Source organism: Mya arenaria, chromosome 17, assembly GCF_026914265.1.
Source record: "Mya arenaria isolate MELC-2E11 chromosome 17, ASM2691426v1".
NCBI classification, from domain to species: Eukaryota; Metazoa; Mollusca; class Bivalvia; order Myida; family Myidae; genus Mya; species Mya arenaria.
In genome coordinates, this window is record NC_069138.1 from 18,026,874 (window position 1) to 18,043,072 (window position 16,199).

General features: G+C 33.4%; 1 protein-coding gene across 15 annotated transcripts in view; it reads right to left on the reverse strand.

Moving 5' to 3' along the window:
- LOC128224768 (disabled homolog 2-interacting protein-like) overlaps positions 1–16,199 on the reverse strand; it is a 69,496-nt gene that overhangs the window by 14,669 nt on the left and 38,628 nt on the right. For 11 of the 15 annotated variants that reach the window (XM_052934796.1, XM_052934794.1, XM_052934798.1 and 8 more), the window contains 3 exons: positions 3,284–3,434; positions 2,146–2,216; positions 1,633–1,728 (listed from right to left, as the gene is read on the reverse strand). In XM_052934796.1, the coding sequence (XP_052790756.1) occupies positions 1,633–1,728; positions 2,146–2,216; positions 3,284–3,434 (318 nt within the window). Of the gene's footprint in view, positions 1–1,632; positions 1,729–2,145; positions 2,217–3,283; positions 3,435–4,786; positions 4,942–7,783; positions 8,518–11,029; positions 11,232–14,406; positions 14,490–16,199 lie in introns of those variants that run through there. The other 4 variants (XM_052934803.1, XM_052934805.1, XM_052934801.1 and 1 more) reach the window with 4 other exon arrangements.

Sequence of the window (16,199 nt, forward strand, 5' to 3'; positions counted from 1 at the left end):
GACTCAAGAGTGATTTTATAAGCTATCAATTTTCCTCACAATCAAGCTAAATAAAATTAGTATAAACCAACAATGCCTCTGTATTTTCTTCAGATATCAACTGAAATAATTCAACAACTATATTAGTCAAAGGTATAGAAATTGATACACGTATATGCCACCACAACTTCTATATAAACATCTTATAACAGTTCTTAAGATGGTTTGAACCTTTGATAACTTAAACAAACAGCAACATTATCAGATGGTAACTGCATACTTATTTATTATATATTTATTTATATCAAATGGCAATTCAATTCAATTCAATTCAATTCAGAAACTCTCCTTAGATTCAGTAGAGTACAGTTCCCTGCACAATAATGCTGCACAGTACATTTATGACAAAGTACTTTAATCTAAGCATAAAATTTGAATGAGTTTGCACTATATGCTCTTTACGATGGCAGGAAATTATGTTGGAACTTTCTTGTTTTGAACATTAAATAATTAATTAATAAACTATGATTACATCATATGAATCACAATGTCCTGGTCCAAGTTTCTTGAACCATCTTGAACCTCTTACAACAGGATCATGCTAAGCACACTGTTTTTTATTTTGGTATAATTCATGTAACATTCTCATTTTGAAGAGTTCTGAGACTTTTTACTGAAATTATCTTTATTTATCAATAAAAGTTTTATTTTGTAAAATCGAGTTTAAGTTAGTAATTTGGTCAAATGAAATAAGACACCTTAGCTTAAGAATTATCGAGAAATCCGGGTAGGGAGCATTTTCAAATATCATATTGCAATAACAAATCAAGTGCAGCTGATATTGAGGTAGGGCGAATGTTTTTACATTAAAAGTTTACTTGATTAACCTGAGTCAAGCAAAACTCCCAGAAAACACTACCCTATCGTTTGTGATAAGCAAACAAGTACTTACCATTCCCCAAGACAAGGTTGCCATTCTGAGATAAAATTTTACGGTCTATTTCTAATTTCATTTGAATTACCTTGCAGATTTGAATTCTGCACTCAGTGTTACAAACTCAGGTACTATAGTCTTACTGAAAGTGATTCACAGTGCTGGAAACCATGACATGATCAGAATGGAATGGTCGACTTGATACAAGAGCATCATAATTCATGGGCAATTGGGACACCTTGACAATTTTCAATTCAATAACAACCTTAGATATATGCAGATGCATTAGTTAAAGTTGTTGGTAAAATTAATGATAATAATATTATAAAAATACTTATTACTAAGTTTAAATTGGTTGTCTTGAGAAGTGTATTATAGCATGAATAACTTATGCCTATAGCTTAACTGCTAAATTGAAATTTCTACGCGATCCACTTGCAGCGTAAGTAAATGTCAAGAATTCTGACATTGTAAACCTGTCCACATACATCCAAGGTTGTATTGATGGAAAATAGTTGCAATTCAACGGCTAACATTTTTATTCAACCATGATCTATAGAAACAGACAAGCTGTAAATTTGATTATTGCTGTTGTTGTTGTTGTGGCTGGTAAGTAATTACTGCAAAATAATACACATTCACAATGGACTCTTTAGAGCCATAATTCTTTTTATCTCTCACTCAAGTACATTAATTCAGATATATTCGTCAAAGCATACCTTTTCTTTGAGGGTACATTTTTCGCCTCCTGGACCCAGAGTTTGAGTGAAGATTCACTGCGTCGACTGTTCTCTTGTTCAGGACTCTTTTTAAAACTGAAAGTAGAATGTTTATTTTTGCTCTTTATGTTGTCATGACTGTTACAAGCCTTCATCTTTATTCAACACTACTTTTCACCTTGTGTAAGAAAAAATGTAGTGTTTATTATAAAAAATTGGTTCAAATCATTGCCTTAAGAAAATATTTTATAGCGAAGAACATGTGGAATAAAAGTAAGTGAACAAATTATTTGATCAAGGTTGGGGGTTTGAGCTACACAAGGGAACATTCTCTTGACCTCTCGAAAAGGGAAACAAGCACTGGTTTCTTCCCAAGCATTTTGAACACAAGCATCTTTTACATGTACTTAGCTTAGCCGCATAAAAGAATATAACTAATATAATTAAAGTATGGTCAACTTTTACGATATCCCAATCCTTTGCAATACCATTTTTTAATCCAAAATATCCCACCTCATGATCCACTTTTCCCTTTCCTCTGCAGTCCGACACGCTATGATCTTGTTACCATGCATTGTGGACACCTGAAAAACCAAGATGTTATATGTAATGTACAGAATTCCCACATGGATATCCACATAGATTTCCACCTAATTTCATGTCATTTTCATAGTTATAAACCTTTCAACACCATCCAGCTATAACTTTATACCCATAACAAAAAAGTCATGGAAGAAAGGATCCATATTTCATATATCTCCATATATGGCCCCATCAGGTCGATATAGTGGATAAGACTGAGGAAAAAGTGGGGCCATATCAACAGACCATTTAGTTAAGAAATGAAATAATGCTTGCTGCCAATCAGCCAATGAAACGGCATACCCCTGTGAAGAGGCCATATAACTAACTAGGTCTGGCTCCACCAGGTTAATGGAGTGGTGGATGGTAAGAGGCCATTAAATAAATAAATATCAACTAATACCAGAATATATAATTACAGTGTTCCTACATATTTATATACTACTACATGTATGTATGGGGCCATCAGGTTGGTGTCGTGATGAGAATAATGATTGTGGGATGCAAGAGCCGTGGACAACTTGAATTCATAATTTTCGGATATCATATCGCCTGTCAGTAGCACCCATAATTTTGACTTAAGGTCAACATTACTATGACCTTGAGCCTATTGGCCCTTAAATAAACAGACCATGGCTAGAACTTTTTCAATTTTTAGACCTTTTACCATGTTAGCTAAAAGATATTGAATAGGCAAAGGAGATACCGCTGGAAAGCTCTCGCCAAGACGCGTCCATAGCCGTCGCGTTTGCCGGTCCAACCCGGGGAGCCGAGCCTCAGCACGGCCGCTTAGTCCTGCCAGGCTGGGTACGAGCCCGGGACCGGCGGACGGAAATGAAAGCACCCATAATTTTGTCTAGTAAAGGTCAACAGTACCATGACCTTTGACCCATAAATCAATAGGATCATGGCAGACAATGGCAAATGTGCACACACCAAAATATTCAAAAGGTACTGCACACAAACACTTTGACAACGACTTGGAGGACTGTGACGCCTGACTGAGTAATTCTTTTGTGTCTGCTATGCTTGGCAGGTGAACTAAAAATTCAAACAATAAATAGTATACCTGGAAACAGTGTTCCTGGGACAGGATACTGCTGTGTATGGGCCGTATCTCCATGTCTGGCCCAGTCAGGTCAATGGAGTGGAGGGGATTTTGGGTGGTGAGGAGGGATTCATGGGACTGGCTGTTCTTCAGTCGCGAACTGATCACAGACCTGCAAATACACAAAGAAGGTCATGGTTAGATTCAGCTTGGACAAGTTTTTTTGGCTTTTAAGCTTTCTCCTGTGGGCAGGTTGAAAATAATCTGACTCTTAATAGTGCAAGTCATCTCTGCTGTCTAAAAATACAAACACAGTGGACAAAAATTGCCGATCAAGCTCGAAATTCTGGCAAGTTAACAAAAGTTTGGCTTGGTCAAAAAATCTCTTTACGAACTCACGCTGAACAATTTGATGTTTATACAACAAAAAATTCACATATCTCAACCAAAACCATTAGCACAATTCAACAACACATCAATATAAGACAAGAAAACAACATAAACTATATTTGCTCCTTCGTTTATATTAGCTTGTTGTACAACATCTGTTCAATATCTATTACAAGTCTGAAATAATTATTTTCTGTTCCACACCTATCATCAATTTTGTTAATGTTTCTCTTACCCAAGAGCATAATTTCTGTTGCCATGGCAACACATATTGTTGTGCAGCAAACACAATCATACATCCAACAAAACAATTAATACCCTGTTCTAGTAATAAATGAATACACTTCATTCTGAGCAATAATAAATAATTGATAATGAAATTAAGAGAACAAAATTGGTTTAGCAATAACATCACATGATAGAATAAATACCAATTTCGTAATTTCCTTAATAAAATGATAGAATTAATACCAAATTCATAATTTTCTTACTGACTGTACTTAGATCATACTAATTGTGATAGAAAGGTAAAGAATTTCGTATGATAAAGACTTTTTTTGGAATTATAGTGAGAGGAAATGATGTAATGAGTTTTGTATATAATAAACCTCACATTCTTAATAACTTGCTGATGTTATCATTATTTTCATTCAAACACATGATTCATTAAATTAATAGTTTCAAATGTGACACCTTTATGACCCATTTGTGGTGAAGGTGACACCTCCTTATTGCACTAAAATCATTGGCCACGACTATTTCAATAGTACATTAAATAAAATGTCTGATAATTTAAACTGAGTGTACAAAATACATTTTGTTGGTATTCAGATTTGTTTTCTTTACTCAAGACTCATCACGTACTCCATTTTTTTCAATTTAAAAAAAAAAAAAATATACAAGAAAATTTCGACTTGTTAAAAGATCCATCATCCCTTTGTTATTGTTGTTGTTGTTGTCAGCGCTGCTAATCAATCTGATTATGATAATTTTCATTCAACCATCTGTACCAGCCCAGCACAAATCATTCCAAATAATGATACTTTAAAATAAATTGTTTTATGAATTGACGGTTTAATTTTTTATTTTTTTTTTAGCTTAAGAATATCTCATTGTGCTTCCTTCAATACTTACCACATTGATAAAAGCGAACACTTTTCTTTCTTCATATTTAATTATAATTTTAACACATACTTTTAAAGTCCAGTTTTTATAAATTTATTTTGCCATTGAAAACAAAAAATATAAATAATTAATTTCTTAATGCTATGATTATCTTAGAACATATTTCTTTGAAAGCTAACACTGAAATAAACAATAAATATCAGATGACAATGAATTTATAGTAAAGTAATTAACGCACATTTTGTAATGACGTATGCAAATTATCTTATTTTTAGATTTCAATAGTTGTTTACTAACTGACAACTGCAGTTAATAAGTAATAATACATGATACAAGATGGAAACTGATTTAACTTCCTTAAGAAAATTAAGTACATAATACTTATGTCTTAATAGAAATAATAATGCCACCATTGTCTGACATATTTAGGTCCATTCCTATGTGTACTTTTATTCTGAAGTTGATGACTTCATGGCTAATGGAGGCTGGTTAAATTTTGGGCGTTTCTTTCCTATACTTATGATTGTTTATCTATATATTAATATAAGTACAACATTTAAAGTATAAAGGAAATTATATATATATACTGATGAAATGTTTCTTTTTGCAAAACAACTTTACGCATATTTCTTTTAGCTTTATTGCGAAGAAAGCTTATAAATAAAGCATATAGTTCTTACTAATCCATTTTCTATAGGCACCGGTGTCCATTTTCAGAGGCTATGAGAAAGTACCCCTGGTAGGGTTCAAACAAAGAATTTTAGTGAGAGGCGGATACCTATACCACTACACCACTTTCACCCACACTTAGGACACAATTCTGGTCCATATCTTTATAAATTCATCTCAATAGTCAAAATAGTTGACTATTAATCTTATCAATACATAAAAACATAACTATGATACCGCAGGAGACAAACTTTTGTTTCACTAATCTTTGTTAATCATATTGCTAACTTAATCCTATTGACAACTATACAATATAAGGCTCTTGACCTTATAACAACAGATTACTTATCAAAATATTTAGGAAGAATTAAACACAGAGGAAAGTACAGAAAAATCCTCAAAACAAACATTACAGGGCCAAAATCCTAGCACCACAAACAGTTAAGGTAAAAGTGTTAATGAATTAACAAAATCATATTACAAAGAAACATTATGGGCATGACTTATGTGCTCAAACAATCTCTTGAATAAATAATCACACAAAAGGAATAAACTTACTAAGTAAAATTTAAAAGTAACTGGCAATATAAATATCTAGTAGAAAAGTAGTGCATGCGTGTTGTGTGCGTGTGTGTGTGTGTGTGTCTGTCTGTCTGTTGGCTGGGGCATATTCATGAATTGCATGTAATTTTAGCTTAAGACCGGTATTAATAACTCCCTATGAACCACTCTGTTTCCCAGGGTAGAAAACAGTACCTGAGAGTGTGTCCTTTTGGGTGAGGCCATGAAAACACTTGAACCCACAACCTTTTAGGTGACAGGTGTACCTCGATACGTATCAGCAGACCACTCACACCAACAGCCTCTTGGGTGGGAGATGGACACATATACCACTACACTTCGAGGGGTGAATGCGAAAAGGTTCTAAGTGACATTAAATAAAGAAGCAGATAGAACCTTTTCGCTTTCACCCCTCGACTTTCACCCTGCATGGTCGGGATCAAACCCACGACCTTTTAGGTGACAGGTGTACCTCGATACATATCAGCAGACCACTCACATCAACAGCCTCTTGGGTGGGAGATGGACACATATACCACTACACTTTCACCCTGCATGATCAGGATCAAACCCACGACCTTTTAGGTGACAGGTGTACCTCGATACATATCAGCAGATCACTCACACCAACAGCCTCTAGGGTGAGAGATGGACACATATACCACTACACTTTCACCCTGCATGATCGGGATCAAACCCACGACCTTTTAGGTGACAGGTGTACCTCGATACATATCAGCAGATCACTCACACCAACAGCCTCTAGGGTGAGAGATGGACACATATACCACTACACTTTCACCCTGCATGATCGGGATCAAACCCATGACCTTTTAGGTGACAGGGGTACCTCGATACATATCAGCAGATCACTCACACCAACAGCCTCTTGGGTGAGAGATGGACACATATTCCACTACACTTTCACCATGCATGATCAGGATCAAACCCACGACCTTTTAGGTTGACAGGTGTACCTCGATACATATCAGCAGACCACTCACACCAACAGCCTCTAGGGTGAGAGATTGACACATATACCACTACACTTTTACCCTGCATGATCGGGATCAAACCCACGACCTTTTAGGTGACAGGTGTACCTCGATACATATCAGCAGATCACTCACACCAACAGCCTCTAGGGTGAGAGATGGACACATATACCACTACACTTTCACCCTGCATGATCGGGATCAAACCCACGACCTTTTAGGTGACAGGTGTACCTCGATACATATCAGCAGACCACTCACACCAACAGCCTCTTGGGTGAGAGATGGACACATATACCACTACACTTTCACCCTGCATGATTGGGATCAAACCCACGACCCATTGGATGAGAGGTGGACATCAGTATACCACAAGGAAAGTCTCACCCTTGTGGTATCAAACCCACAACCCCTTTTTACGAGAGGTTGACATCTATACCACAAGGAAAGTCTTACCTTTGTGGGGATCAAACCCACAACCCCCTGAGATCGTGACGGACACCTATTACACTTGACCACTCTTCCTTGGTCGGGATCAAACCCACAACCACTTGAATGGAGAGATGGACACCTATACCATAAGACCACTCGAAAAATGTTATTCCTGGGACACCTTCGCACAGCCCATCCAGACAATGCACTTGCGGAACATACAAATCAGCCAGCCAATAATTAAAACACGGAATAAAGCTTAATATATAGTAACATCATATCATTATGTAAAAGCGAACTCATTTCCCAAACCAGTTTACAATACAATGTATAAAATGCTTTGACTTACCACATGTAAGATGGAGTCCTCATCAATTTCTCACATAAATTCTCATTCAAATGTTCAAGTGAACCCATATCATTATCTACATTTAACTCCTTAGAGTAGGCTATAGTATTCATAACTTTCATTTCTAACATTTCAAGATCTCAAAATCAATAAGTCATTATATGTAATCCATAAGATGTATAATATTGCCTACTGATTTCAAAATTTCATCATCATCATCATCGTCATAAATCATTAATATCCAAATTTAAAATCATTTCAGAATTTAAATATCTCATTTTACTGTTTACGCTAAAGTCCTCGTAATGTAATTCCTCAACATTCATTCACAAATGTACTCTCAAATAAAAACACATCAATTTCTGTTAAAAAGTTCAAAAACACTCGTTTCTTAAGAGGCACACTTACAAATAAGGCTCTTTTAACTTAAGATATTCTCAGACTAATATCACTTTTTCTAACGATCAATTTCCATTGCACTCTTTGAAACAAGTGGCGTTATATTTTTTTCATCCTATGAGTCAACTTTGTGTCGGAATGAGGCACCATGAGTCAACTTTGTGTCGGTGCGAGGCACTATGGGTCAAAGTCCTTATACAATTGGCGCTGATAATTTCATCCCCGTGTGACCATCCAGGAATAATTGTTGTAGCTTCGTTTTGATCTACCTTTATATTCATAGTATTAAGGAAACACTAAAGTGCACAATGTTTTAGCTCATACTGATACAGGTAATAGTTGAGGTGTATCAACAATCACATTGCATCTCATTATAATAAAATCCATCTTCACACATCAGTTACTTTAATCACATATATTTTATGACTAGTACCATAAATCACAAACCAGATAAAGTCCCAAAATGCAACATTATATAAAGTACATTGCCATCATTATTTATTAAAACCACATATCATTCCCATCTTTGTCACAAGAAGATACAAGATACAAGAATCTTTATCTTAAGTTGTGGTCGAAACTTAAGCTCAGTAAGCTTTTTCGCGCATGAAAAGCAAGAAAGAGCACTTCCTCTATGTAAATTGTATATTCTGACACTTAATCAGAGTTTTGGCTCTAACTTTTAGCTAAAGTAAAATCCAAGGCAATTTACAAATATTTATTATATATCACTATCAAAATATCCCACATTTTATCACTAAACTTAAGTCCAGGTGTAGTCCAAATAGGTCATGAACTTACAGCTTCTGGCTAAAAATCAGATTTCAAGGGGATCATTTGAAGCCCCTATTTGTCAATGGCTTTAGCCCTCTTGAAAATCAATTCAAATCCTTGTTATTTTTTCAATTAATCAACCAACTTTTGTTGGCACTGATGATTACTAACATTCTCACACTAAAGCTTCCTGTTTTTAAAATTAACACTTGTTTAAAGGATTTATATTACAATCAATGCATACAAAACCCACTTAAATCCGGGCCTAATCTCATTTCAAGATTTCCCTCTTTAAAACTTGACACTTTTCAAGGTAAATTAAAACCAATTAGGCAAAAACGTGACCTTTAATCCATAAATTGAAGAAAAATCTCTAAACCTATAAGCAAATAGTTCACAATTTTTTCACTAAATCAGATGAACATCAAAATGGAGCATTTAAATTTATTATGATTTCAAACATTGAAATCTTATTTTCACAATTCAACATAATTTATTTTCTTATCATTAACGGAAATATCAGTTCTATAACCTATATTAATATAAAATTTCATTAACTTCTGCCTACAATATCATCCAGATTATCAACACTACGAACACCAAGATTAACATAAATTTTTCCTATGAAGCAATCCCTAAAAGAAACCAAAATGAAGAAGTCTCCAAATCATTGGACAATTAACTATATTACATCACAACCACAGCCATCCTCTTTATTTGCTCTCGCCTTTGTTTGTTTGCCAAAGGTAGGGTATGGTATATAATTATGTTTTGTAATTACAGGCAATCATCATCAACACCATCTATTTCAAGTATGGTTTTACCATCAGCAAAATGACTAGATACTTCTAGACACAGAAGAAATGTTGTTTCCATGTAACTATTGTGTTTGCCACCCCCTTCAGTGGTAATTATTCCTACTGGCGGGCCGCCCAGTTACAAAACTTTTCAAAAAGAAAAGTAAAAAATTGAAAATGTTTGATATGGAAACATAATTATTTCAATAAACCAGATTAAATGCTCTTTTTGAAAGTCAGCGTCATTTATATTAAATACACTAAATGAGTGCCAGCCGGGGCTTTACCCAAGGTGCAAAAGTTGTGACCTTCAGTGGGGCTTCATACTCCAGTGCAGTTAGATTTTTTTCTCTTAGCAAAAGGAATCTGTATATTTTTCTTGCAGTCTATATTTTCTTTTCAAACAAGTGGTTCCCAGACCTTTTTAACCAGCTTCCAGATGTGACTACCTGTTTACGACCCCCGTAAGACCTTGATTTGATTGTTTATACATGTGGTAATTATATCTCACAGAGAAAAATATACCTTTCTAATACCTTAATTTTATGCACAGGATTGTCTAATTATATGAGGCCACAGCGATCATGAAATGGAAGGAACTCAATGCTAACAAGAAGTGTTCCTGAGGATGTATCTGTTGTTCTATAGCAGACAATGATGATGATGATGATGATGATGATGATGATGATGATGATGATGATGATGATGATGATGAAGGTGATTATGATGATGATGATGATGATGATGATGATGATGATGATGATGATGATGATGATGATGATGATGATGATGATGATGATAATGATGATGATGAGATGATGATGATGATGATGATGATGAAGGTGATGATAAATGATGATGATGATGATGATGATGATGATGATGATGATGATGATGATGATGATGATGATGATGATGATGATGATGATGATGATGATGATGACGATGATGATGATGAATTTTGATGATGATGATGATGATGATGATGATGATGATGATGATGATGATGATGATGATGATGATGAAGCTGATGCTGATGAAGGTGATGATGTGACGGCAATGACAATGACAATAGCAATGACAACGACAATAGCAATGATGATGATGATGAATTTTGATGTTGTGATAATAAGCAACGCCAGAAAATATGATTTTTGATGGACTGTTCTTAGATAATGAAAATCTAGATCTTTACCTTATTTTCAAACATTTGAATTACCTTGAATGTCTACATATTTAGTGTAATCTACAAACCATATAACAATGAAATACTTACAGAAACTGAAGCGGCATCGTCACAATTCTATTTTTTACTTAGCTAAAAATCCTCGAACCCACCATAAAACACAGAGTGAAAAACACAAGTTATTCTTAGTTTGATGAATATTTCCAAGAACTGTTTATTTCCTACATCCATTCCAATAGATATTCTTGTTGAACAACTTTTTGCCTATATCCAATCTTAAAGTCACTTCCCGACTAATTCTTGTAACACATTTTCCTCTGTTTCCGAGTGATTTTGTCTGCATTCTTGTTAGTTTTAGCAGAAACGGTCTGGTCACATCTGGCATGATTTGCAATCTTATGGCGTATATATTGTTTTTAACATACACTCCTTATAGCAATTCTGAGTGTTCAGATTTTTTTCTGTTCATAGACCAATAAAACCAATCTTGCTCCTCAACATGTTCTCAGTTTCAGTGGAGTTTTTTGGCCACAAACCACAACAGCTAGATCTCTTTGCCAGTCTCATCATTAACACCATGATATCATTGTGATATTTCAAAGCATTATAGGTGTCATTATATTTCAAAAGCTAAGGCATTGATCATTATATCATATCATAAACAAATTGTTTTACCATATATTTGCAAAATAATTAAGGTATAAACTTAAGAGCTGCAACATTTTTTAACTGTCTTGACTTCTTGTAACAAGTAAGATATCGCAACTTGATTACCAGAACACAACTAACTAATAGATGCCAACACTTTCATTCTCTGTGAATCAAGCGCTTTAACTTGACAACTCTTTAAGCTAGAGTTATGGGTCTTTAAACACAAATGTGTACAGTAAGTGTTCAAGGTAACAGGGATACTAAGTTTCATGTAAATATATTGAAAGATCATTTAGTTTAAGTGCGGACAAAATTATGGTTCATGACACTATCTCAACCCCTCGCTTTCAAAAGATTATTGAAACTACAGGAAAGATGGAAAAAGCAGCCAGTCAGTAGAACTTAAGTAGCATAAGTGTGCTTAATTAAGAAATCTTCCTGATGACTCAACCAGTGTACAAATTGAAAATTACATTACATGCACCTAGAGCAACATGGCACACAGAAATCTGCCATGAAAATTACAGACCATTTCACACCAGTTTATTGACATTCTTATCTTTGCAACATTCTGTCAATGTCTCCTTGTTTTATTTTCTTATCCATGTTACATACATGGATTACAAATGTTGGGGGATATACTCCCAGCCTTCCCTACAGAACCATAACACTACAATTGGATTAAATTTAAGACCCCAGGGATCTTATTCATAAAGCAGACTTTTTGATAATTTTCAACATGACAAATTGAAATTAAAGAAAGCTTTCAACAGTTTTACATAAAAAAGAAATACAGCAAGAAAAAGGTCAAAATGATAAATGCGAATAAGAGATTTTAAAATATTGTAAAAATAATCAGTAAGCTTTATAAAACAGCCCCTGGAGGCAAAGTTTTAAGGCTATATTTTTCAATATAAAAACATTACTACTCTCTCAATTTGTATATCTCATCAATTAAATAATTATATGTCATTATCATTTTCTGCATGGTCATAACGACCCTTATAATTCATTTTCCAAAATAGATCATAACTGGGCAAATACTACATGATAATAGCCCCCTAGTTGGTAAATGGTGAATAATTTATCAACACAAACTGTAGGCAGACAGCCAAGGTCATTTATCATCTGGAGTTCACTTTTCCGCTGGTTTTCCATCAGTTACCAAAAAACGTTTAGTGGGCAACTTAATACAGTAATACTGTTTTCATATTTTTCATATTATTATTTTAATAAGATATATTTCAAATGCTTTCTTACCCTCAACTTTATTCATTTTGTATATCAACTTTGGAGATGATAAAATGAATTTGGTAACAAAGTTGCATAAACTTATCGATGTCAGCTTGCATAATAAATTACGTTGAATTTAAACATTTTGTCAGTTATTTATGACTCAAAACTTTCTCACCTACATTCAAGTTTATGCAAAAAATGTGCATATTTAATGTACCTATAAATATGCCTACTCATGTACAGTGTCATAAAAGTATTCAGCGAGTTGAAGGTCCCCGCCATGTTGTGACCATCAGACATTAATAAGCAATAAATATCATATAAAAAGCATTAACTGTTGTTATTTTTTGTGGCTTTCCTTATAGATCTGGCCAGGTATAACATGATTATAACATTTACTTGAGTGACTTGGTCAATGTTTATTTGTACGTGTAGGTTGACAAACAAATAACAATTACCATATTATATACATAGTTGTACAACTATATATATATATAAATATATGAGCCGCATCGCGCGATTTTGGGCCTTCGGACATAATGATTACAAATGAAATAATCATTAGTAAAAAATGCCAAAAATAATGATTTTTTCTATGTAAATCAATTTCTTCCAAACTTCTTTCTTTTTAAGATTTGTCATTGGTGCATATAATTTATGACCATTGGTTTACTCATGTTTCCATAGCAACCATGGATTTCGTCCTGACATATTTTGACCGAAATAATAGTCTGTGTTTAAAATGGCCAAATGTATTAAAAATACAAAAATGATTAATTATTTTTATCTTAATTAATGGTCCTTGAAGATTCTGTGATAAGAAAATAATCTAAATCATAAGCTAGTTGTAATATTGATACATTAAGTTTGCACTTCATTTGAATAATGTGCTTTGGTAACGACGTCATTTGAATGACGTCAAATTTAGTACTCAAACTGCGCAATACATGGTCTTACTTGTAAGCACGTATCTTACGCAATTTAAGTAATATCATCATGAAATTTTCAGAATATATTCCTGAAATATCATTTTATTCAAATACCTTAAAACATTGTAAAAGCAAATATGTCCGAAGGCCCAAAATCGCGTTGCGGCTCATATATAGATAACGTACATTTAGCAATGATGTCATATATCTCTCATTTCTTTATATAACCAATTAAATTTAAGCAATTGTTAAAAATGTAACTATCGTCATAATACAGATGAACAAATAAAACCTTTAATGTACAAAGCTTTGTTAACCCACAAAGAAGATGGAAATATACATAAATACATACATACATGTAGAAGATATATATATACCAAAAAAAATGTTATTGTGGTTTATTATGCCTCGAAGAGCATGAAGCAAAACCACTTAACAAATAAAGTAGGACTTTATTTCACTTAATAAGTTTTAAAGATATATACATAGTTATAATTAATTAGATTTTCAAAATACTAAATGTTTAATAATTGTGTAAGAGCCAAATGTAAAATTATGATATTCAAATTAATAAATTGTAAGTCATAAAATAATCTCTTTTTAAAAACGAAACAAAAAAGCAATTTTTATTTAAAGTATAATATTACAAACCTCTGCGTTTTTCTTGACCTTAAAGTTGACGCCAAATGCAGAAATAATGGTGGTGGAGCAAAAACCATTTTTAAAATCCAGAATATTGCTACAATTATGGTCCTAAATCATTGAATGTGAACAAATTCCACAGTTTAATTGTACACTTTATACTGTTATTCTAATGTACACAACATTGTTTCGAATTAGCCTGAAATGTGAGAGTAAAACTTTAAACAAATATTCTTTCTTCAGCTAATTCCCATGTCTGTGTTTATTTTTGTTAATTATAATTAACACTGACAAATTACTATCACAAATAATGTAAATCCTCAGTTTAACTAATCCGTTTTTAGCTAATGTTTTGAAGATCAAGCTCAAAATCCATCATCCGATCTTCAGAATAACAACTAACTGTTTAAATTATAGTTTAAAATAGACTTTATGCTAATTAAACAGCCTTAACTCATTAACTGAACTAATTAACATTAAAGGAGTTAACTTAAAACTGACACAAACTTTGTCAAGTCCTCTTTGCGCCTGTCAAGCACAGCAATGCATCATTTGTTACTATATTTAGTAACAACCAAGTCACATGACTGCCCAGGTAACAGCTAATGAAACTAATTGAAGAAGATGGTTTATGTGATGATTATGCAGATAATGTGATCAGATAATGACAAAGATTTTTATCAGGTAGATGATGATTGTTTTTCTTTGATTACCCATGTTTTTCTGTTGTAACATACAATTTACACCCTGAAATGATTTTGAACTGAGAATTATATTTTTTACATACATAAAAAGGCCAATTGGCCAAAGTTATAAAATGTAGGTTATGAGGTTTTGTTTTTCAGAAACAGTTATAGGCTCATCTTTTCCAAATAAAACATGACACTGATTGGTTTATCTTGAAAAAAATAGGGGAAGAATGTAATCAAGCGAAAAACCTAATGTATCTTTTCACATCAGTTGCTGAATTCTGTTAAAATCGTGAATGACAATTATTGGCGGAGTCACGAAAACGGTACATAAACTTAATAAACCAGGATAATTATCTTTCTGCTTTAAGCTAGATGAACTAAATGTGGTTGAAAACTGAACAAGATGACACCATAACATGACAAATCAGCTTCTTGGCCTTTGTTGGATGGTCCATAACAATGTGGGCGCAGTTTAACAGTGTATAATGAAATAAATCACAACATCACTTTTAAAACAGGAATGGCCTAATTCATTATCCAAGCAGTTTTAACACTTTATACTTGGAGACCTAACTTTCGCATAAAAGCATGTAATTCTATCGCCTTGCGGAAAGTATGTTAAACTTTAACGCATTGACAATGAAAAGTAGACATTAATTTACATATTATTTTTTCAATGAAGGAAATATGGTACAGTGAGTGAATTCATTAATGAAAACATGAAATTACCATATCTAATAATCATAAATTATTATACAGTTAGGACATGGAATTTTAATGGGAAAAGTTATTTATGTGCAAGTTTTTTATAATTACAAAGCCAGCAATATTTTGATATCAGTGCAGAATTTTGATAGAAGCAAATGTTTTCTGGCTTATGTCCATTTTCAGAGCCATTTTGTTAAGTTCCCCTGGCTGTATCAAACCCACAATTGTATGGTTCAAATGTGCACAAATATAACACTAAGGCAACTGAGGCTTACCCAGTTAAGTGCAAACATTCATCAAATAAAACAATTCAAAATATATTTTTAAAAATTACAAGATGGTAAATACTTAACTTTTGTTTCTGATTGCCAAATCAATCTTGGTCGCAAATTTCTGTATTTA